At 31.3% G+C, this 23,775-nt stretch overlaps 1 protein-coding gene across 1 annotated transcript in view; it reads left to right on the top strand.

The window, feature by feature from the left end:
• Window positions 1–23,775, top strand: part of LOC123010442 (homeotic protein distal-less-like) — a 51,893-nt gene that overhangs the window by 4,250 nt on the left and 23,868 nt on the right. The window contains exon 2 of the mRNA XM_044407336.1: window positions 6,221–6,402. Coding sequence (XP_044263271.1) covers window positions 6,221–6,402 — 182 coding nt within the window. The remainder of the gene's footprint in view (window positions 1–6,220; window positions 6,403–23,775) is intronic.

Genomic DNA, 23,775 nt, shown 5'->3' with positions numbered 1-23,775 from the left:
ATTTCCAAATTAAAAACGGACCGCTTCATGTTTTATTTAAACATTTTGCCTTATTCCTCGCATTACAAAAACATCAAACTGGCATCAGGGTTAGCATCTTGTCTTTTTCGAAGTTCTTCAAATAATGCAACTTTGCACGGACAATAAAATACAGTTTTTTTGATTTTAGTACTAAGATGTTTTATCATTTGGTTTTGTTAGTTAATTAAAAAAAAATTAAATAGTAATTCAAAATCCTACGGTGGTGTTTAGGTAGAGTAGGTATTAAAATACTCATTTTATGAAAGCTTATATAACCAAAAATTTAATGCAGTTTTATTAAAAACACGCAAATAACACGTTTAGTTTTATTTTTGGTCAGTTTTTTCTTATCAACAAACGAAAAACTATCAATATGTATTTTATGCATCAAGTTTAAGTTACAAGAAACACTTAACACTAATTATTCCTGTAACCACGTTTTTACATTTCAAGCATAACATTTAGCATTGACGTAAAATTGTAAAAATTTTGTTGTTATTTTAAATAGGTAGAATTTGTTTTGTGTTGTCATTTAAATATCAAGATTTTGTAAAAACCATCAATTTTTTGAACAAGAATAATTATGCTACAATACCGTTGAAAGATGCATAGATAGACATCGGGAGTTAAATATTGTAGTTTTATTTTTGCCAGGTTTTGTTTAAGATCCTATAGAATAGTTTTCCTAGTAAAAAATGAGCTAAAATATACCTTTTTATCTGGATGGTTAGATACGTCATATTTTGAAAATTAATAATTAGGAACATTTTACACGTTTTCTTTAAACAACTTAATCTAGATATAACAAAGTTACCACACAATTAAACCTTCAAAACTAAACAGTTAATGGTTGAAATGTTTGTTATTTCAAATTATGTTTTATTTAATAGTACCTGCAGTTATTTAAATAATAACGAAAGATAATTTATAAAATTTTAGTGTTACCTACAAGTGTTATCTATCCAATTGATTGCTCTGTAGAAGTATTATTCTTGTTCTTGTTTAGTTGATGGGCTTATGGACTTGGAAAATTAAACTAGACTTAAAATCCGAATGGATCTATTTTAATTCTACTTTGTTTAAATAACAAAAAGTCTTTACCGGCATTTGAAAAATGATGCAAAATAAAGTAAAGATGTATAAATTTAAAATTCGAAAAAAATATACATGTACATACGTATATATGATATTTTTTTCTCTTTTTGCTATTTTTGTTTCATGTTACCAAACTTTAAAGATTGTAATCTGCGCCTCCACTAAATCATTTTTGGCGACAGTAAATCACATGTAACAAATAAACTGCTACAAGTCAGCAATAAAATAAATCAAAATGTTATCTCTCCGTTTGTTACAAATTTCGGCTCAAGCCACAAATGTGTGCATCAACGCATGTGTTGTCTGACAGATTAAATACGGTGTAAAATTTTATGTGAAAATTAATCAACGTTTCCGTAAATAATAAATATGCGTCAAAGGCCACTTTTGCTTAATATCACCTTGTTCATTCATATCGCTGTTATGCTCACTAATTTTACCAACATTATATGCAGTTTGCTTTCTAGAGGAATATTCTCAAATAAATTTCCACTAATGTAAAAAGGATGGATCGATTTTCTGTTGTGATTTTTTCATCATTTTTGAGGACATTTGATTATATTAATCGCCACTTTTTTAATCTACTTTTAAGTGACATTGAAAGCCCTCGAAGTGGACAAATCGAGCGCTTCCAGCACGTCCGTTCTGATAAAATATTCAAATATTCCCACACGTTCTGAAATTAGTCCATATGTAAAAATTCAATTTATGGAACGTATGTACATCAATCAAATGACCGATAAGCCGCCGAAAATGAATTGTATTATAACTCGGAATATTCGATGAGTTTATAGAATGATACTACAAGTCGATAAGATCTTTCAATGCTGCTGAAATATAATAGAGTGCTGCCATTAACAAGGTGTTTATTGATGGATATCTTGTGACAATTGTCTGTATACAGCGTTATAGCTAATTTACATCATTAACTGCGTCCAATCACTGGCGCACCTATACGGAATTATTCATACTGTTTTACTGTGGTCTAGCCCTTTTTTAATCCCAGCGAAATTAAGCTAAAGGGATTAACAAAGCTCATATTTTACACATACGCACAATTGTTTAGGTACTTGAAATTTTTGATGGGAAATGCATTTGGAAAACCTTTAGGTCGCTTCTAACAAAATGTGTTGTTCTAGTGTGAGTAATAATCTTGTAGAGAAAACAGAAAAATAAACTGATTTCTGGTACGATTAAAACTCAGTTAAAAATTATTATGATTGTTGTTACTAGGGTTTAACTAAGATTTAAATTTATCTCTCCATTAAATATGTTTCTAGAAATCGGACTTAATAAATACCTACAGTATGTCCCCGAATTGAGTTTACAAGAGGAAAAAAAAATTATCATTGATTTTACGCCAAAACTTCAAAGGAAAAAAAGTTTTTGCTTTACTTGAAACCAGCATATCTGTAATTAAAACTTCATTATTCTAACTCAGTAGAAAGAAAAGTTCATTTTTCTTTTGATTTTGGAATAATTTTTCTTTGCTTTTTAAGTCTTATCACATTGGCGATTTTAATTATTTGACAACTATATGTCACTTTGACAATTAATTTATTAATTAAATAATGATAGTTCTTGTTAAAAATGACTTTGGTTTTTACCTTAAAGCTGTTTCTTTGAGTTGCTGTTTATTAAAATTATGTTTTTCACAAACATTTTTGTTATTTAACATGTGTTAAGTCATTTTGTCAAAGTGACATCATTGTCAAAATAATAAAATCGCCAATGTGATAGGACTTACAAATCAAGAGAAAAATGAACTTTTCTTTCTACTGAGTTAGAATAATAAAGTTTTAATTATGGATTTTCTGGTTTCAAGTAAAGCAAAAACTTTTTTTCCTTTGCAGTTTTGGAGTAAAATCAAAGATAAAATTATTTCCTCTTGCAAACTCAATACGGGTTTTATTTATTCTTAATAGAAATTTGTTGTAAAAATAAAAACATTTAAAAGATGGTTGAAAACTACTACACAAAAAATAATATTTCACATTTTTGGAGGAAAATAGCAGACTTATCACATTCTTTAAATATGGTTCACACAAATACGCAATACGCAGTAGGTTCGTAGTGCAATTCTGACATTTTATACTATTTTATAGTGGGTTGATTTAAAAGTTCAAATGTAATTAATCCAAAGTGCAAATCTATCATTTTATAGCGGATAGACTCAAAGTATAAAAATGTATACAACTCAAAGTGGAAATTTGACATTTTATAAATGTATTTTAGTTCAAAGTTAGAAGACTTTCTCACAAGTGCTGTTATACATTTCCCAATAATAACAAGAAAAGGTTATTTTTTGCTTAGAGGTATGTTTTAAATATTTGATTTTTTAAATCATCAATCAGTTTTGAATGAACTTAGATTTTTCCTTTGTAGTAATACAGTAAAAGAAGCATACGAATGGTAATGTATCTCTGATGATGCCAAGTTGGTTAGCCAAACACGAGTTAACATTTATTTAAACAAAACATAAGGTGTCTTGACTTTTGTTCTTATTTTCTTCTGTAATGAATTAATAACGGATATCTTTAATAGCAATAAACTCTAATTTTTACTAGTGACTCTTGATTTTATATTATGAATATTTACAATTCTACACGTTTGTCAAAATATAGAAATACAAATCTCTATTTTTTATTTTTAAATTAAGACAGGTATAAAAATGAATCTTATCAGATTCTTATAAAATATTTACTTTCGAAAAGGGCAATATAATTGAAAATTATTATTATATCTAATTCTTGCTAACAAAAGACGAGAAAAGTATAATTTCTCAGAAGATATTGTGCATACAAGACAGAGTAATCAAACGTTGTTTTGTGGTGATTTCGATATTTAAAAAAAAAACAAATTTATACAAAGAAGTGAAAAATAATTAAAAGATTGATCACAAGCTTTTGTATTTACACAACAAATCTTTTACTTATCTTTTAGTTACTCTCTAGATATTTATATAAATATTAGTTTATATATTTTTGGTATTTTTACTTTTAAGTAAAAAAGCAAATGGACACTGACTACAGGAGTACCTACCTACAAAAACTTTTAAAAGTTTAATTTCACTTTTCCATGAGGTAAGTCCGGGAAAGTTCGACCACTGAGAAATGAATGTTCCAACCCGAGAGCCATGCTCATCAAACAAATGTTTAAGTGTGATTTATTAGTAGCACTCTCTACATAAAAAGGCTGATTCAAAGCCTTATTTACTATTGAATTAAAATTTAATATTTTGTGCAAGTGTGAAAATTTTTCATTATTTTTCATAGTGTTGGTAATCGTGAAAGTATAGATATGTAAGTTTTTTCAGTTATTGTATTACGCTGTTAATAAATACATATTAAAGCACATATTAATAATATATTAATATTAATTAATTAAAATTTATTATGAGGAATAGTAGAAAAATTCTCATAAAATTCACATACATTGAAAAAAAACATAGTTTTTAATGGCAAACGCAGACTTTTGTGTGACTAGTAAAGTATGTTTTTTCTTTAAATGGAAATTACCAAGTCAAAATTTTGGTGAAATAATTGGTAGCAGCTTGTCTCCACAAATTTTGTTTGCTCTTTGTTTTTGTCCCTAGATATTTTGTTAAAAAATTATGGTTATGTTTTCAATTTGACATGTTGTCAAAATTTTGACTTTAATGAATGTGTGTCTGTTTGACACACCGCAAGTAAGTACAATGTTGTGACAAAAATGAGGATCTTGCTACAAAAACTTTGAAGAAAAAGGATGTATAAACAGAAAAAAGTTATTTAGCAAAAGATGCAAATAGGTATTATGATGATTGGCAATAAATGTGTGTAATTAATTGAAATGAGCTCAAAGTTGATGCATTTTATAAATTCTTCTTTAGCTGTAGTTTCAAAATTGTTACTTTTTTAACTCGTTCCTCAAAAACGATGCACAAGAGATTTGTGATTCTTTCTCATTTATGCTTATTTTGTATTCTTGTCAATTTCTTGCTAAAAATTGAAATTGTTTAGCAAACCTGTTTACATTTTAACGGGCCCTTTTTGTAACTTTCTGCTTGCGAACTATTCGTTTCCAAATTTCTAAAAACTGTTAGCGGTACCGAATTTGTTCCTTTTTTGGTGTCTCGTCTCTAAATTTTCTTAGACGATTTTTTGTGTTGACGTTTAATGACATTGTTTTCAAATTAATTCAAAAAACCGGAACTGCCAACTTCCTTTATTAAAATTACCATGAATGAATTTACTAGTGATGCCAACGTTAAGACTGTTTGGCATTTCCATTAAAAAAAACAGACTTTAGTGTTTGATATAAAGTAATATACTTTTAACAAACTCACTTTTAATTTTTTCTGATGTTTGTTTGATTGTGAACGAATCATCGTATTGAAAGTTATTAATCTGTCATTTGACACCTCGTTGGGCGTATTAAAAATTGTGGTCTGTTCACAACACACTCGTCGCCAACTATATAAGTTATAAACATCCGTTATAACAAAATATATTTTAAAACAGCCAGAAAGTGTATATTATTTTTTAACATTTAACAACTTGTGGCTGTTTTCGCAGACTCGCTTCGCTCGTTACACTAAATTGGACGTAATCTATCTAGTTGCATAAATGTTGTTATTGTTTACATCTGACTCCTGATTTAAATCGGTGAAACGTGTCATATTACCAAAGCCTTATTTCTTCTACTTGACATCTTTATCAAGTGCCAAAAAACTAGTTTTAGTCCGACCTAGATCCAAACTTGTCGTTCAAAAGGACAAGAGGCGTCGCCAATAAATAAATAATAATAATTAAAATTCTTTTATTTGCAATTCCTAACACCGACAAACACTTCTGAAATCCACCTTATCAATAAATCAATGCCAACAATTTACATTAATCATTCATACTACATTGATTTATCCTAATAAATTTTTAACCCGGCTTTCAAAAATACTCCGAAACTTGAGAATTTAAAAGCTTCGCCACTGCCAGCTACCACACTAAAATTTATTTAAATATTTTCCAAGAGTTCATTAAGTCCACGATCTTAATCACAGCGGATGGGCGTAACGTTGTTCGGAAACTTTTTCTTCTCGCTGTTCAAACAAATAATTTTGTTGCAGAAAAGTGTTTATCGTTGGAGAGGCCGTCGGGCGGCGGCAAGGGCAAGAAGATGAGGAAACCGAGAACAATCTATTCAAGTCTTCAGCTTCAGCAGTTGAACCGGCGGTTTCAAAGAACGCAGTACCTGGCCTTGCCCGAAAGGGCCGAATTAGCAGCCAGTTTAGGTTTAACGCAAACCCAGGTCAGTGTCTGATTTACTAGATTAGGCCGGGCGGCACAGCTCCAAATTAAATTTTTCGAATATTACGATTACGTCTGGTAAAGCGGGCATTATTTAGCACCGCGTTTTAATTTATTTACTTTTAATGAAGAACAAAGCGGTGAGGTAACGAGAGGTTAACATCGCTGTGAAGTTTTAATAACGGATAAAATATTTATAGTTCGGCAGTCGACTACATCGACATAATTTACTTGTAAGCAATTTGTTTGTGGTTATTAAGAATCAGAAAAGCGCAGTCTTCGGCTGCTGTCACCGTCTTAATAATTCCCTTTGACTTTCGCCGATTTTACCTGAAATTCGTCGGTAATTAGAATGACAGTAAAGATAAGGAAAGCTGAATCGACTCTTATCGAATAATAATTAGTAGTTTTACGACAGATAATGACTTTTACAACTACCGGTCGCGTTGGGCACCTGAATATATGACGAAAAGTTTCGATAAAATTAATATTGTGATAAAAATACTTTGGCGAGGTGGGTCCGATAGCGCGACGAGGAAGTTATGTCGCTTTTTTGACAAATTGCTTGTTTGCTAGTTCGCACTTATGCTAATTAATTTCGCCGAATTCTTGGCGAATAATGAACAATAAATTAATTTTATGAGTTTTTATTTTGCGTTATTGAAAAATTTACATGGTAGTGTTTTGCATGAATTATTTTTATTGCTCGAAATCAAGGTTTAAAGTTGAGCCAGGGATTATTCATTTATGACGCATACTGGCATTCGTGGCGCCGTTGTTTTGCAAAAATATGTGTTATAACAACAATATACGCCAAACAATTTAATCATTTGCAAAATTCAATCGATGTCAAATTACTAGACATTTTCATTATTATAAATTTTGTTAATAATCCACATAGACTCAAAGTCGCAATTTTAATATTATTCAATAAGTAATTCTTAGAGGACAATAATAAACACATTTTTGTGATGGTACCTTCTTTGTTATTTTCTGATGTTTTTACTTTTAGTTAGTTATTTGTCTACTTGTTTAACATAAAACGCTTGCTTTACATGCTATTATTTTGCAAAAATTTTTACATTAAATTCAAAAGTTTTAATCAAAAAAAGTTACTCGAAATACTAAAGTTGATTTTATGTATGAGCAAGAAAACATATTCTAGTGTTAAATATTCTAAAGAAGTGATAATTGGCATATGCACTGGGAGCATAACCATAGCTCTATTTGAATTTTCATACATAAAATTTACCTACCCATTTAATGTTAATTAGTTAATTATATAATTAGTTTGTTGCTGATTTAAGAAATAGAGCTTGTTCCAAATCTGGTGGCGAACTGACGTTGTCAAAAATGACTGAATTTTGACATTAAACACATGTTTACTATTAAAAAAAATATTGTTCATAGGCGTCGTATGAAAGAATACTTCAAAACCACTGTTATTCTTTAAAAAATTATAATAAGTAGGTACTCATACATAAGATGAAGAATGATGAACAAATTATATTGTTAACGCATGAAAAGAATTTTCAAAAATGATATTCCTAACAATCCTTGTCTTCAAAATTTTTAGAGAAAAAAAGTACGCCCATGTATTTTTTTATCTTAACCAAGTGGGCGCACTCCAAGTGTCTTTTCTGTCACTGTCAGTTCGCCACCACATATGGAATAATCTCTATTAAAATAAGAAACAATTTTGAAGGTGTAATAGGTATAGTACTTTCTTGGCACATAACTATAAATAAAGAAAATAGATAGAGAAAAACTTTAAACAAATGTCATTAATAATAACTTGCAGTTATTTGTTAACTAACAAAATTTAACTTGAGGAATTTTTTTTCGTAGGTAAAATTTCAAACTTAGGTAAAATTGTTAACACTGTTAACTGGATATGTAAAGTGGTGTCATGTGTCAATTTAAAAAGTCTCATATTTCTCCTTATTATTCAAGAATCTGTTAGGATTTCTTTTAAAATAGAGCATTTTTTAGTTTTTAAATTATTATTTGTATTATTATTATTTTAATGTAAAAAAAAGGCTGTCTCTTATTAACCGCTCTGTTGAAATAGTATTACCTAGTACTGGTTAGTAAATTTTGCTACTTTTAACATTATTTTTTGTATATCTTTTATGCCCAACAGATTAACGAAATTATAAACATCATATGGTATAAAAAGAACGCTGAACACATAATTGCATACATACAAATTACTAAAGTTTAATACAAGAAAATTCGTATAAAGGTAGTTTCAGTAATGAATGTTTTGTAACTTTCTTTTTACCCTTCTTATTAATTTTTACTATAATTTACTCTAAAACTTTTTGGGTAGCACTCAACCCACTTTTTAAACATTTAACTAATACAAACTAAAGTTGGAAAAAACAAAATTTAATTATTTATTTTGTTGATGTAATGACACTTGAAATATTTCTGCTTTTTTGCAAATCCCTGACCTAAAATTTTATGAATGACTGCGATTAGCGTAAAGTGCATTTTGTGTAACTTTGTTGGAAATGAAGTCAGTTAATTTCTAGTGCTTCTAATGCTTTCATTTCTTAATTAGGTGAGATGAAAAATAGCTTTAATAATTTTAGTGTTATCTTGATGGAAACTGCACTTTATTCGTTTCCCCCAATAGTACTTAAGTTTCCATCAGATGCAAGAACAACAAAGCTCTTCTGCAAGAATAATGACATTAATATCCCTTGTAATAACAGGTTGATTAAAGGAAGATAGCGGCACTTTGAATTTTTCTTTTAATATTATAAAATATGGATCTAATTACGATTTGCTAACATAAACAGTAAATAAATAAAAAAATGTTAATTGCCCCGCTATAAAATCCAAGAGTACCGAGCCATTATGTAAGAAGGATCATTAAACTAAAAACCCGGATGCTATTTAACATTTAAAGTGAATTTTCTCGATGCGGGGCAAGATGTCTGATTACTGAAATATTTCTTTTTCTTCGTTCCGCCAATTCGCAAATACTACAGAAAATGTCCCGCAGCTGAGAAAGTTTGAAAAAGAAAGAAAATAGATTTGTGTCAAAATTGTCGGTTCTCAGTCGGCTCGCTAGAATGAATTCCATAACAAAAGCGCATAAAAAAAGGAAATTGAAATCAAATGAAGACTTGAGATTCCATTCATCTACTTATTCTTTTATTAACTCAGCTACTGTTCTTACCATCATTAATTCACCTGGCAGCATACTGTAAAATGCAGTAGACCAAGCGCGTTTCGGATTATCATCGTTAAATAAAATAACAATTAATGATTGTCAAGATTTGCCTGGGCAACGGACCGAGCGCAATTTCGAATTTCATGCCTACAATTATTAATTCGATACATATTATTATTATGGCCTTTCTTTTATTATTGTTAAGGAGGCTCGGACAAAGGAACGAAAAAATTACTTCCCACAGGGCAACGCGATCGATCCCATTGTCAATTGGTACCACTTCCACGTGGTACGCGTAATTAATAGTACCATCTATAAGTCGGAGGAAATGCAAGCAAACATTCATCACGGACTTAACTTGCCAACAATTTTTACGCAGAATTACCTACGCATTAGATTAATTGCCCGTCAGGACGGGTAACTACCAGCATGGAATGTCATATTTTCATATTACTATTCAATGATCTCGTTTTTGTGTACATAAGGCTATACTTTTTAATTAACTCATTCGATCATGTAGATAGACTTTGCAGAGATAAAGATCTAAAATAAGAAGCAAAGGGAATTCAGCAGGACGATTGGTGTGGAACTAGTCACGTGACTGTTTTTTTTTTAATTTCTTGGTTGATACACCTGCAAGCTGCAAGGGGCAGCAAGCTTGCAACAGCCGGTCTTGTAATTTGTTATAATATATGACACAGTGCAGATATTTATGACAGACTGGAACAAAATGTTACTATTGGCGTCGAAATTACAAGAATTCTGGTGCAAGGCGCTGCTGCGTGGCCTGCTATTTTTTTATTATTGTGTTTCGAAGACTAAATTTCCAAGAATTGTTGGTAAAAGGGCTGTACAGATTTTTTCTAAATTTCAAATTATAAATAATTGAAATTGTTTTAACTGATTACTTGAAACATTACAATTAGCTGCAAAATTTTATTTTTAATTTTCTGGGGCATTATTAGTTTTTTAATAGAAATAAGGTGATGAAAAGGAATAATAAAATAAAGAGCTGACGACTTTTGACGATTTCTGGCTGCTATATATCGAGCAATCAAGATAATTTGTAATCGACTCATCTTTGAATCCGAAAACGTATGTCTGTAAAATGTCAAGTAAAATGACAAGTCGAATGGTAAAATGGGATGATCAAAAAGGTGATGATTATAATAACTAAATTTATAATTCACCTTCAAAAAAGAGCGGTCCTATTCGTATTATAATATGTCGGCGACTAATTCCAGCCCATTTTGCTGATTTACCTTACGACTTGTCATTTTATTTGACGTTTCTCTTGAAGATAGTTCAAAAACAGACATACGTTCTCGGATGCAACGATGACTCGATTACAAATTATCTTGATCGCTCGATATATACCAAAACATGTAATTTAGTAGTTCGGCGAATCTCAATTTTTTTGCTGATTCGGCGATTCCCTCGACACTTGAAACCGGAGACCGAAATTCGCCGAATTACTCGTAAATTATTGTTGCATCCAGAACTCGTCAAAGGTCAGCAGTTCATTTTAGTTTTCTTTGCCATCACATTATTTCAATTAAAAAACTAATAATGCCTCGGAAAAATAAAAAGGAAATTTTGAAGTTAAATGCATAATTTAATAATTCGATTGATCAGTTAAACATTTTTTAAATATTTATTGCAAACATGGAACAAATACCAAGATCACCACCGAATAATACCTTTGAATTGCAATTTAGAGAAAAAATCTTTGTAATTTTTATCCTGAGAGAGAGAAAAAATGACAACAAATCAAAATAATTTTTTGATCTTATATAAAAACCCGTATTGCTGCCATTATTGTTTCGGAAAATCGACGCCAAAAATAAATTTCAACTAAAACTTTCAAATTTTAGTTTCAAACGTCAATCATAATGACAATAAAGCGTGGCTTGCATTGACATTTTCTGAACTGTCATAAATTTGATGTCTAAAATTCCGTGTCTGCCAGTGTATTGTATAATTGTGTATAGTCGTATTTTTCTCTTTTTGACGTGTTCTACGCCATAAAAGGCATTACAGAATAAATAAATAAATAAATAAACAATTTTTTGATTGTATTTTTTTTAATGACAGTCTGTACATTTTTTTCATATTCTTGTTTGATGTTTTCCTAAATACTACCAGAATAAACTAACTATTGGTTTTCGGTTGCCAAGTTCTTCTTTTAGCAAAATTTTGAAATAAAATACTTTTATTTTGACAAAAATTTCTTTGGTTTCATTGTTTTATAGTTGTCACTAGTGTATCTTATTTACAAAGTAGATTCCTATATCTTTGTGGCCTATTTGATCTCAAAACCATCTTTTAAAATATACACACAATAGTCGTAGGTCTACCAGAGGTTTTATCTCGTTTCAGTTAAATTTTTATTAAAAAAAAAACAACTTATCATGTAAATTTAAACAAAATGTTTATAAATGACCAAAAGCTTCGTAGTTGGAACAATTGATGGGCACCAATGTAGAGTTTCTAAAAGAAATCAAGGGCCATGTGGCTTTTGGAGACATTGTGTTTGCTATTAAAATTGCTTGAATTGATAAAGTAACTTAAACTGTATTATTTTGGGATTACAAGAGGAAGGTTTTATTCAATAATGGACTTTAATATCAGTGAACATTCAAAGTCTTCACGCGATATAATTAACGAATATTTTTAAAGACTTGTTAATAAATACAAGTAACGTGTTACTAAAAACAAAAAATAAGGTTTACATTGTTAATAACACTCAATTTGCAGTCTTTCAAATTATTATATTAATGTATTTTTTTTGTGCATATGTACATAAAGATGTCAAACAATATAAATGAAGGTCTTGGTGCAAGAACCGGACAAGTCCACTTTTTAAAATTGTTGGAAAAATGAAAAAACCTTTTTATTTAAAAACAAGTTTACAAAAGTGAAATATTTGATCAGTTTTATGTTATATACGTTAAATGCGTTAGAGAAGCAGTCAAAAAATGAAATATTACAGTCAATGATATATTTTTAAAATTATTTGCAATTTTTTTGCGAAAAATGGATTTGCCCAATTCTTGCACCAAGGTCATCAAATATGTATATGATAATTTGCCAACTATGGTAAAATTATGTTTTGGATACGTAGTAAAAGAAACCAAAAGTATATAGCAGTGTAAAAGAAAAGCAATATTTAGCACTTTAGTAAACTTTAGAAATGTTCAAGGAAACGCTCTACTCGTATTAATATTTTAGTTTTCTTTTTCTTTACCAAGTAACAGGTATACTGTTGATTAAAAATATCGAACGAGAATGAAAAAAACACCTAAGTTTAACTGAAAATAGTGAAATATAAATGGTTTGTTGTTATTTTCAAGAGTCGCTGTCGCCTCTAACAGTGGTGTCAGAATCTGTTCGTGGAGCCTCCACTCTGTCCACTCGATATTATTTATGGACGCCGTCGTCGGGGTGGCGTCCATAAAGAACCAAGATTAGCACTTTCCTAATTGACCATTAGCGTACAACTGGGGCTGCATGGTTCATAAATTGTGTTCGTAATTAGTACAGGCTGGCGCAGAAGTCGCGCGACAACACGGGGAAAAGGTGCCGCGTCTGGGGCAATTACTCTTTAATTGCGCTTCGAATTAATTCAATTATGTAAGCTAATTGCGGCTTGTTAACACGACGATTTTTTCCGAAGGAAAAGCGCCGAATCTAACGGATTTTTTCCGTTAATCGAGTTTTGATCGATTCGATTTGCGCTGACGATTAAATCATTGTCGACGTTAAACTGTTTTTAATCCGTCGTTTAGCGGGTGGTGAATTATTTAACTACTGTATGTTTATTTGAATTGATTATTACGACTGGGTATAATTAGATCTTGGACAAATGCCGCTTCCTTTAAACTTCATCATTTATAAATAAAACCAAGGAACCCCACCATTATTTATTTAACACTCTTCGGACATATAAATGGTATTTCATTTGACACTAAATCATCGTTTAAATGCGTAATTAAAGAAATCAATTTCAACTAACTGATTTCTCATTTTACTAAACACATTAACCTGCCAATAAATTATTCGCGGATTCGAATTAGAAGCAAGGTGAAGCACTACTCAATTAGATTTACTACCAATGACCAATACTTATATTTACTCGTAAAACTTTATTCAAATTTAATCTCAACTTGAACAACTTTATGGCAAAAATTTGTATTAATTTTAATATTGTACTCATTAAAATTTTACTCGACTGTAAAATATAGATATGATAGATATATTTTGCATAAATTATGATACTTTGCCCGGAAATGCCACCTTCTAATATTATGGTACAATATACTAAAAAGCGTTAAATTTTTAATCTTACAATCTAATTTTATAAATGCGATGTTGCCAGTCGTATAAAAATCCAGTGTCTTAATTCATTTTTATGTTTGCTAGATTTTGCGTATCGTGTTGGAGAAAAAATCCCACCCCCTTTCACCGAGTTTGGCTTCCAATAAATTGTGACTTGCAGGCAATAATTATTAAATAATGAATACTCTCGAGACGCATGATATATTCAACTCCTCCTTCTTTACGCATTTATTTCAATTTTATATTTATCGAAAGGAAACATGCATTCGCCCCAATACTTTATAAATTATAGCTTAATCGATACCGAAACGGCGGTTCACAAGAAACCAGCGTGAAAAATAAATATTTTAAACATTAAATGATAAATATTGTGTTTTCTTTGGTGAATTCAGCTCGACTTTGTGATTATCGAACGGCGTCGCTTTTATTTAGGATTTCTAGGATGAACTTGTCGCAAAAGTCGAAAGTTTGTGTGGTCTCGTGCAGGTAACGAATCGATTCGGGCCTAACACATACGGTCATCAATCATTCAATTAGCGTTGAAATTATTTACATGGCTTGGGGATGTTGCTCAAAAGTTGAGGTTGGGCTGGGTTTAAAGTTAAACTGATACGATTCGATTTCATTACGATTTTAGACCAAAGACACGCAATATGTTCCTCTTTGATCTTCGAGATTTCGAATAAATCAATACGCAAAAGGTTAACAAAATAATAACGGGTGGGTTAAAAATTAATGACGTTATAGAAAAATAAAATACTGCTCTCATATGACACTAAATTACTAGCAATTTAAAATTAATCCATAACATTAAAAAATTGACAACGGTTTTTCTTCTCCATTTTTTACGTTTCTCACAACTTTATTCGTTCCACTGTGGACATCAAATTGGTCATTTATACATACAATACTTTTAACACACTAAAAATCTCTGAATGCGTTTTTATCCAGGCATAGTGTCTAATAAGCAAAAATCAAAATCTTGGTCATCGGACAATAACATGAATCATCAGTTCGAAGCTCGAATCGAAGTTTTTCAATTTGTTTATTTTCATAGTTTAGAGTCTTTGATATTAGTTGTATCATGGAAAACTATATTTTTTGTTCCTAATTTTCCTAGGTACTTCTATTTTTTTCGTTATTTTTTACATTTTCTCAACATGCTTCCTGTCTTTAATAGGAAAGCCTGTTTGATTTATGTTATGAACTTTACTCTTGTACCAATTATTAATATCATGAAGTTGTATGAATTTTCAATTTTAAAATGTTATATCATCATACTTTTTCGGATCCTTGTAGTCCACCTGCGAGGAGTCTGTAAAAACTACCAAACCAAAAATAGTTATTTGTATTACTAGGTCAGAAACTGTCATTTTGCAAGTGCAACATTTTTCAATTAAAACAAATTTATTTATTGTTAAATTTTCTACGGGTAGGAAATAGATTTTTCTTCTATTGGTAGCACTTACTCGCTTACTCCACGGTGTAATGATTTAAATTTAAAGTAATAATATGACATTTGTAAAGTAATTGAGACTTTTGAGAAGAAAATTCAATTGCATTCGTTGAAAATGGATACACAAGATACGCCAGAGCATATCCAAAATGTGGGAGATGCTGCAATTCAAAATTTATTGCCAGAAAAGTCGTCCAATCGTTATTGGACAGAATATGATTTGTTGAAGAAATGGGCTTCTGCAAATTTTCTTAAAATTCGATTCATTCTGATTCGACTTTTCGGTCAAAATGTCGTGTGCAGTGAAATGGTGTAGAAATACGACGAGAATTTTTTGCAGACTTCTAAAAGGCTGTTTTAGGGTTGGATCTTGGATGAAAAGTGGCAGTGGACTTTGCAGTGGATTTTGTAACAAAAAGTACAAAACAGACTTGACATTTCAGTGTCACTCAGTGCTACCAACACAAAAACTTTCATTTAAAAACCCTGTTTTTATTTTCCTGCCTAGACACGCAAATGGGTGTTTTCAAGACGATTTGGACGATTGGAAAATCACTAATTTTAGACGGAGGCTGAAAAAAGCACTTTTAAATCACCTATAGTGTATACCAACAATTTAAAGTAAATTTACAAAAATGCGTTGTTTCTTTTGTATTGTCAAAAGTTCTGGGACTGACTTATGGTTGCTACCATGTATTTAAGGAGGTTCTAGCTGCGAGTGTATGTATAAAAAGCGTCGAGCACCTGCCATTTTTAACGACTTGGTCTATCTTTCTTCTTATTTACGTTTAGTTTTTTATGATATCAGCAATATCCCGTCTGAAAACCGTCCAAGATGGCGTCGTCCGCTTCAGCCTCTTTGATTTCTTTCTGTAAACCGGCCATTAGCGCAGTATAATTATTCTCCGTCCCGACACTACTAGTGGCCAGTGGCTCTAAAAGTCATAACAGATCAAACGCAAAAGCTATTATTACAAAGCCTGTGTTAAGTGAAGCACGCCATCCACTATCCACACTCGTGTATTGTGATCTGAAGACACAAAATATTCTAAAAAAGTCAACAGATGGACCTATCATTGAAACGTTGTGTGTTAACTTCCAAATGTAAAAGTTCAACCGGTGATTATCTATTGTAAAAATGTCAAAACTGATCCAAAAATGAGATAGGGGCTGGAGATTAACCTGTGATTAAAGTAAAACCGAGATATTGAGGATGTCAGTGAACTTTGGTCGGGTTTTCGCTTTTTCGGGATCGCGGCGCAGATCCTATCAATTAAAATGAGTCAACGTGTATAAATTATGGACATACGGAGGGTTCCAACACCATCCATGGCCGGGGTATTCAGCAGCGGCGCTCGTGGCAACGCGATGTACTAATTATAGGGAACTGAAAACCTTTGACATCTGACCTGATCCACTAACGAGCTATCGACGGGCGTTTTGTTACCAGAATTGCTTAACTATGAGTGCGTATGTGCGTTGCAAGGGAGGTCTTGTTCACATTTTAGTTCTAGATAACATTTAGTTTTACGTAAATGTCTAGATATCAAGCCTCAAGGGACACCCGGCGACGGATGGGTCATTTTCCTCTTCGTTGGCCCAGTTTTGTCGTTCCGATCGTGTCTTGAAATAATTGAAGGGAATGCGTTTAATAGACAGGTGCTTTGAATTTGATCCGGGCTTCCGACATCGAACAAGGTCAACAATTTAATATTTAAGAAATATTGGAGGGAAAAATTTTAATTTGGGGCTACGGAGGCAAGAATGCTGATGATGTTTAATAAGAAAGCAATCATTCTGCAAAACTTGAAATGACGAAATTGTAGAAGAATTACTTCAATATACACATTTACACAATAATGAAATCTCAATTACAAAATTCTAATTTATAGGAAAATGCATGTGGGTAGTCAAATGTATTCTTTAAGCTTTTTGATAAGCAATAAATTCTTTATCTACTGAATACATATGTAAAAATAATGGATACAAATATATAATTTTTATTTAATTTTGGCATTTTACTCGGATCTTGGAAGAGGACTATTTTTACTCTTTTGCTTTTTGGACTTTTACTTTATAAAAATTTTAAATACCAGTTTGGTAAACTAACTACTTGTTAGTTTCAAAAACTTTTGTTTCAATTTTTGAAAGAGCAACGAGTTTTTATGGTCAAGTAACGGGTGTATCCAGACTTTACTCTTGGGGGCAAGGACAAACTCAAACCCTCCAATACAATATGGTTGGTTATCTGAAGTATCTTTCCTATTCAAATTTTTAAGACATAATCCGCGAAAAAACTAGTAAAGTCTGAGTTTTTTTGAGTTTTATTTTTTGTTAAGATTTATATACCTATAAACACTTTGAATTGTTTTGAAGGCAAAACAAAATAAACTGTTATAATATGAAAAGCCCTCTTTTTGCGTCAGGCTTTAAACATTTCCTCTAACTAAAACCTTTTTGCATGATTCATAAAACATTTATTCATTTTTAAGGACTATTAAGTATTTTAACTGAAAACAAATTGTTTCTTTTGGCTATTTAATCAGTTTCAAACCGAATTCCTTTGAAAAGAGCCGAAAGTTTTTAATTAAGTAATGCTGCATGTGTGGTGGATGTTCATATTTGTTTTTATTGTTTAATGGAAGTTAAATTATTTTGGAAACGCCCTTATTTTTATTGATACAGTAAGAATTTTTATTGAAAATTTCGTAAGTTTGAAAAAATGTTTTAATAAAAAAAGCACAAATTAATATAATGTATGTAGGTATGTTGGATTTGTAAACAGTTTTACTTATTTCGCGTGGCAACTTGTTACAGTAACATGTTTCTGGTTGTAAAGTTTTAATTTTTGTAATATGTCGTAGATCGGAACTTTGGCTTAAGGTTTCCCCCATGACATCTTCAATTAGTAAATGTTACAGTTCCGGGCTTGGTAATTAAGAAAAATGGAATTTTGAAAAAGAACATGTCAGTTGTGTAGCGAAGACAACACTGACATTTCAGATTAAAAGAATAACATTCATTTCATGAGCTTAATTAAATTTTAAAAGCCAAAATATCATTAAAGTTGGGTTAGGGTGTTTACAGCGGCCACTTTTGTATTGTAATTTGTACCACCGCGTAAACAAAATGTTAACAATTTAAGTAAAAGCGATGAGAATCTTCACGATTTTACCTCAGCACGTCCCTAATTTCCAGTAGGTGAACGACTCAACATTTCCTTTTGGTCTTACTTGAAAAGGTTAACGAATCATTAATTTCTTTAATAACACATCTAATTTTATTTATTACCGCAGTTTTTTTATTATCCACTTCTTGCACCGGCCACGAGGAAAATGTCGAAGAAAGTAAGCGAAGACTAATTGGGCGTAAAGCGTGAGACCAAAGCATTTTATTTCCCTAGTTTTTTTGCAGAGATTAATTTGTGGTTGTCGGTGCAAAACACGATTACTATCGGGTGCCCTTATTGCATTCGGATTTGACTAGCAAAGATGCTGGTAAATCCGTTACAATAAGTTTTAGATAAAACTGTTGTTTTATTACCTTACAGATCATCATGGCCAAAAAAAGAAAAATACTTTTATGCCTTTTTAATTGCAACAAAACAAGTTTCCATCCGACCAGATGGGTTCTGGGACAATCCTCGACCATTAATCTCCCGTACGGCTGCGATTCAAATCTGATATATCCCACAACGAAATTACACGTTACTAAAGAAAATATTATAATAAATTCCGATAATTATCGTTATTAAACGCTGAAAATACGTTTTATTATGTTTGTTCGTAATTTTTCACAAGCAAAATATGCAATTTTCCGGTAGTCGGCACTGTCATGACGGATTAATCAATCTGCCGTCCGATTGATTCCTCCAACGAAAAAATCAAAACATGATCCATAATATTTTTTCATCTTTTACAGGAAGCGGCTAAAATTGATTTAAAAAAAGTAGGGACTTTTTTGTGTGCTGTTTCCGTTTAATTAAGAGGGATGAGAGGTGGACGAACTCGCGGATGGTCGCGTTTTTGTCCCATTGGATCGCAGGCCGTCCCTGACAAAAACTAGCCCAGAAAGCCGATGCGTTTCGAATTGCAAATGAGCCATTGGTGTAACATTTGTATTCGACATTTGTAGTGGCAGCACTGACACCTCATTTGTCAATATAAATTATTCTCAATGCGGCGACGTCTTAATCCCATACCCGGGAAAGCTCCATTATTCATGGGTGGAAATGTCGATGTTGTACGCCATTAAATTTTCAGATTTTCGCGGGATATTCATTGTTTTTTTCTGTTAATTGGCCTAGGAGTTAGAAAGTGTCCGAACGACGGAAGTATATGCTGCTCTTTATTGTTTTATGGGACAGGTGTTGGGAAGATTTCCGTGGTAATTTATGATGGGGCTCATGGAGAGCTTTTACAGTTTGGCGTAAAGAAAGGCTGATCGACGTGTAATAAAAGAATAGACCGCGACGGCGAGATCGATCGAAAAACAAATTAACTAAAATTAATGAGAAGATATATAAAACCATTACAAGAGTCAGTCCGCCTTCCAGTTAATCATGTTACCAACTTAGCAAGTTTCCCACCATCGATTGAAATATTCCTGGCCCAAATGAGTTACTACGTTAATTATTTTTTTTTTACTTTGGGAAAGCCACACACTAATTACATCATCCCTCGAGTACAGGGGACGACAAATGAATTCAGGCTTACGCCTTAAAACGAGCCTAATTACTATCTCACACAAAGCGGTTATTTTAAAAATACCTCTAACTTGATTTATTTTAAAATTACTCAGATGATGAAAACCATTTTTACGGATTATTACAAAAGTAATATTTGGATTCTGTTTTTAAAAGACTTGCATATAAAAACATAAAACAATTCAAGCACTCGAAAATGGCGTCTTTGTGTTTCTTTAAAGAAACGGTTGAAGTGCCTTTTTTGTGAACAGAGTCGAAATACGTCCTAGGAGTTGAAATGTCTATAGGGGCGGCTCGACCGAGTCAAATGTGTTGGTCATTTGAAGCATTTACACAGTAAAATCACGATTTATTTATCAATAGTTATACACGTATTATTTAATAATTACATTATCTTTATTAAAGAAGCCTCCTAAAACAAAATTATTATGGATGGATGACAAATGTCAAAATCAAGATTAGCAAAATCCTCGTTTAACTTTAAAAAGTCCAACTTTTTGTTTTTTTGTGATTTGCTTCAAGATAAAATAGTATATATCATGCAGCATAGAAAGTTTTTTTGAGCTTCGGCTTCGTTTCACTCAATCTATGGGCTTAGCACAATGCTATCTATACTATTATCCAACATCTTTAACATCTTAAACTATGGCCATTTTAAACAAATAGGGTATCACTTAACTGACGAGTGAGAGGTAAAGTATCACTCACTTTTAAGTTATTTTTGAGTTCATACTGATATTTAATATAATGCAAGTTTAATGTACCTATTCGTATTTAACATATACCTTGAGAGTACTTAATTCTTAGCATGGAAAATATCATCCATATTGAAAAAGGTCCAAAAATAACATTACTTTGCGATACTTTTTAAAAATAAATTATAAAACGAATTGAAATAGTAATTAAGAGGAGTTCGAGAAAGTTTTGTGTTATTAAAAAAAGTCACTTTAGTAAAGTACCTACCACCTCAACCCACCGGCTTTTGGTGTAAACCAGTACTAAACCTTTTCTTGAGGACTTATTAGTACACTTATAGGGAGTATCATAAATAACTATTATTTCTTGTTATAATTTTTAGAATGTGTAACAATGTGAACTCAAAAATTATTTATTTGGTTATTTTTAATCAACCAATTATTCTACAGGATGTATCAGAGCTGGATATAATCACCTATGATTTTAAACTATAGAAGATAGTACAAATACGCCAAACATTAATTTGATTTAAACAATGAAGCTACGAGTAGAAATTAAAAAAAATTAAAACATGTAATAACATAATTTTAAATGTAGAATTTTGATGTTTGAATTACTGGAGGTTTGTTATTGAACATTCGGATCAACCCATGTTTGAATTAAGGGGTCTCACTGTAGATCTAAAATTGGTTTTAAAATTTAAGTCGATGTTTTAGGATAAAAATCTTTGAATTAATTTGGTCTCAATTTTAGTTTGTAAAACCTTTGTAACAAATTATAAATTATTGTAAATAAAGAATTTATAGTTAACTTAAAATAAAAATACAATTAATGGTCTTTAATTAGATAAGTGTAAAACTTAATAATTCTTTTCTGTAATTCGGTTATAAAAAGACTTTTGATAGAGGAATAAAAATTTACAAAGATGTATTATGCGAACCGTACCCACATAAAGTTTTGTATTTATATTTCTTATAGGAAAATGTGAATTGTAAAAAAAGATTTATTCTTGCTTCATTGCAGTATAAATTCCAAACTTCGTTTTAAAGCAGTATTTATGTAAACATCGAATTAAAGGAGAATAAAGTTGTTTCACATTAAAAACCGTTACATGTTTCTGCTACATTCTGTATTTTAGTTATGTTATTAGTTGTTGTGAACTGCTTACCGAAACACTTTCTTCCTTATATCGATATTTTGAAATATGTATCTAGATGTTGTAAAACATTCTAATTTCTTAATTTCGAACAGTCATCACTCATCATTCACTGGTGAAGTACTTTTTCTTCAGTGTCCTAAAGCCGAATTTCGTGGTGGTTTAGATGCGGGTTCATTACATATGTCATCGACTGTACTAGAATTTTATCGAAGGTGGACCGGGTGGCATCTCGTTTCTTTTCCCCAGACTTGTAGGCAGTGTTTGCCCAAAAGCAATTTCAAAACCTCAAAATATAAACGTAAACGGTCTCGTGCGTGAAAACCGTCTGGATCCGAATCCGGTCTCAACTCGTCCGGATTTTAAAGTATATTTTTGCCTGTTATAAATCGATGCGAGGTATACATGTCCAATGGGCGTTCCTGAATTATTCTTTTCTCTTCCAACTCGTGAGGTTATGCAAGCAATATGGGCGGTGAAGTACACTCGACACGAAAAACGGTACACTCCAAGCAGACAGCTTTCGTGCAGAAGCCTCTTATTAAAGAAGAGATAAAGGCTTTACGGGTTCTGCGAAAAATCGACTTTGGCGACATCAAGGTCTTTGCTTTGCAACAGGCCTTGGCTCGAAATAATAGAAAATGGGTTTTGAAACGTGTTTTGTCGTCATTTCCTCACGATTGAAAAAACATTTTATTGTCATTTTATCATCTACCGTAAAAAATGAAATGATTTGTTATTCGGTACGTAATTAAGCGATACACTTTAGTGAACATGGGGACTAAACTATGTTTATGCATTGTGGAAATTGGGTTTTAAAACATCCAACTCCGGCTATTGAAATATTTGCTAATGCGATTTTTGTATAAATTATATGTTGCGTCATATCACTGTTACAACGTCAATTCTAATGCATTATCACCTCGCTTTTTCCATATGCATTACACTCAAAATTTATTCAAACTCGGTTTGAACTCACAAACTTTAAGTATAGGGATATTTTTTACCACAGTTTTGTTATCGCCAAAAGATTTTTAACCGCTGGCGATGTTGAAATATTAAAACAGATGCGCTTAGATAGAGACTAATTTAAGCAGAAATACACCTAAAGCTACGTTTACAACCCGAAAATTTACACATAACTGGCCAACACATAATTATCCTTTTAATCAAACATGCATAAAATATCGTCTAGCCTAAACAAGTTTTTCTTGGAAGACATACATACTACTGTTAACAAAATAAAGTGTTAGAATTAGGTTTGTGTCTCTCGGATATGATGTTTTTTAATAGTTTATAAATAAATAAAATAAAAATTGGTTTATCAATTTATTTCGAATTTACGCTAGAAGTTCGTATTTTTGCATAAGCAGCCGCTGGATGCAGTTAGTTAATATTCAACTAACTAGATCGCGTGTGGCACCCATATAATTTACAAAGAAGGCCGTATATTATGATGATGAGATGAAGAAACAGAATATTTAACACTGCGACTTATTTTCTTGCGTTTTTTAAGATCATCAAATCGTCACGAGACAAGAATAAAGCCGTAACTCATGAGATCAATAATTATTTTACATAAAACAAGTCTTTACGAGGTGCATATATCACTATCAATGAATGCATAATAAATCAAATAAAAATTATAAATTCATGAGAAAAGCCAAAGCTTTTTCAGAAAAGGGTGTCTCGTTTCTCATTGATGATACTAGTAAAGTGTGTAAGTTGTAATTTAGCTGTCTAATTGTTTAACAAATTTAAGTTTTGATAAAGCAATAATTATAAATGTCAACGAGCAATTTTATCTCCTATCAAGTTAATTTATTATTTTTTTCTTGT

The sequence above is a fragment of the Tribolium madens genome, unplaced genomic scaffold (assembly GCF_015345945.1).
Source record: "Tribolium madens isolate multiple individuals breed KSU strain unplaced genomic scaffold, Tmad_KSU_1.1 Scaffold_91;HRSCAF=231;Tcas5.2_LG7, whole genome shotgun sequence".
Classification (NCBI taxonomy): Eukaryota; Metazoa; Arthropoda; class Insecta; order Coleoptera; family Tenebrionidae; genus Tribolium; species Tribolium madens.
Note: the sequence above shows the minus strand (reverse complement) of the source record. Positions and strands in the feature narration are given on the sequence as shown.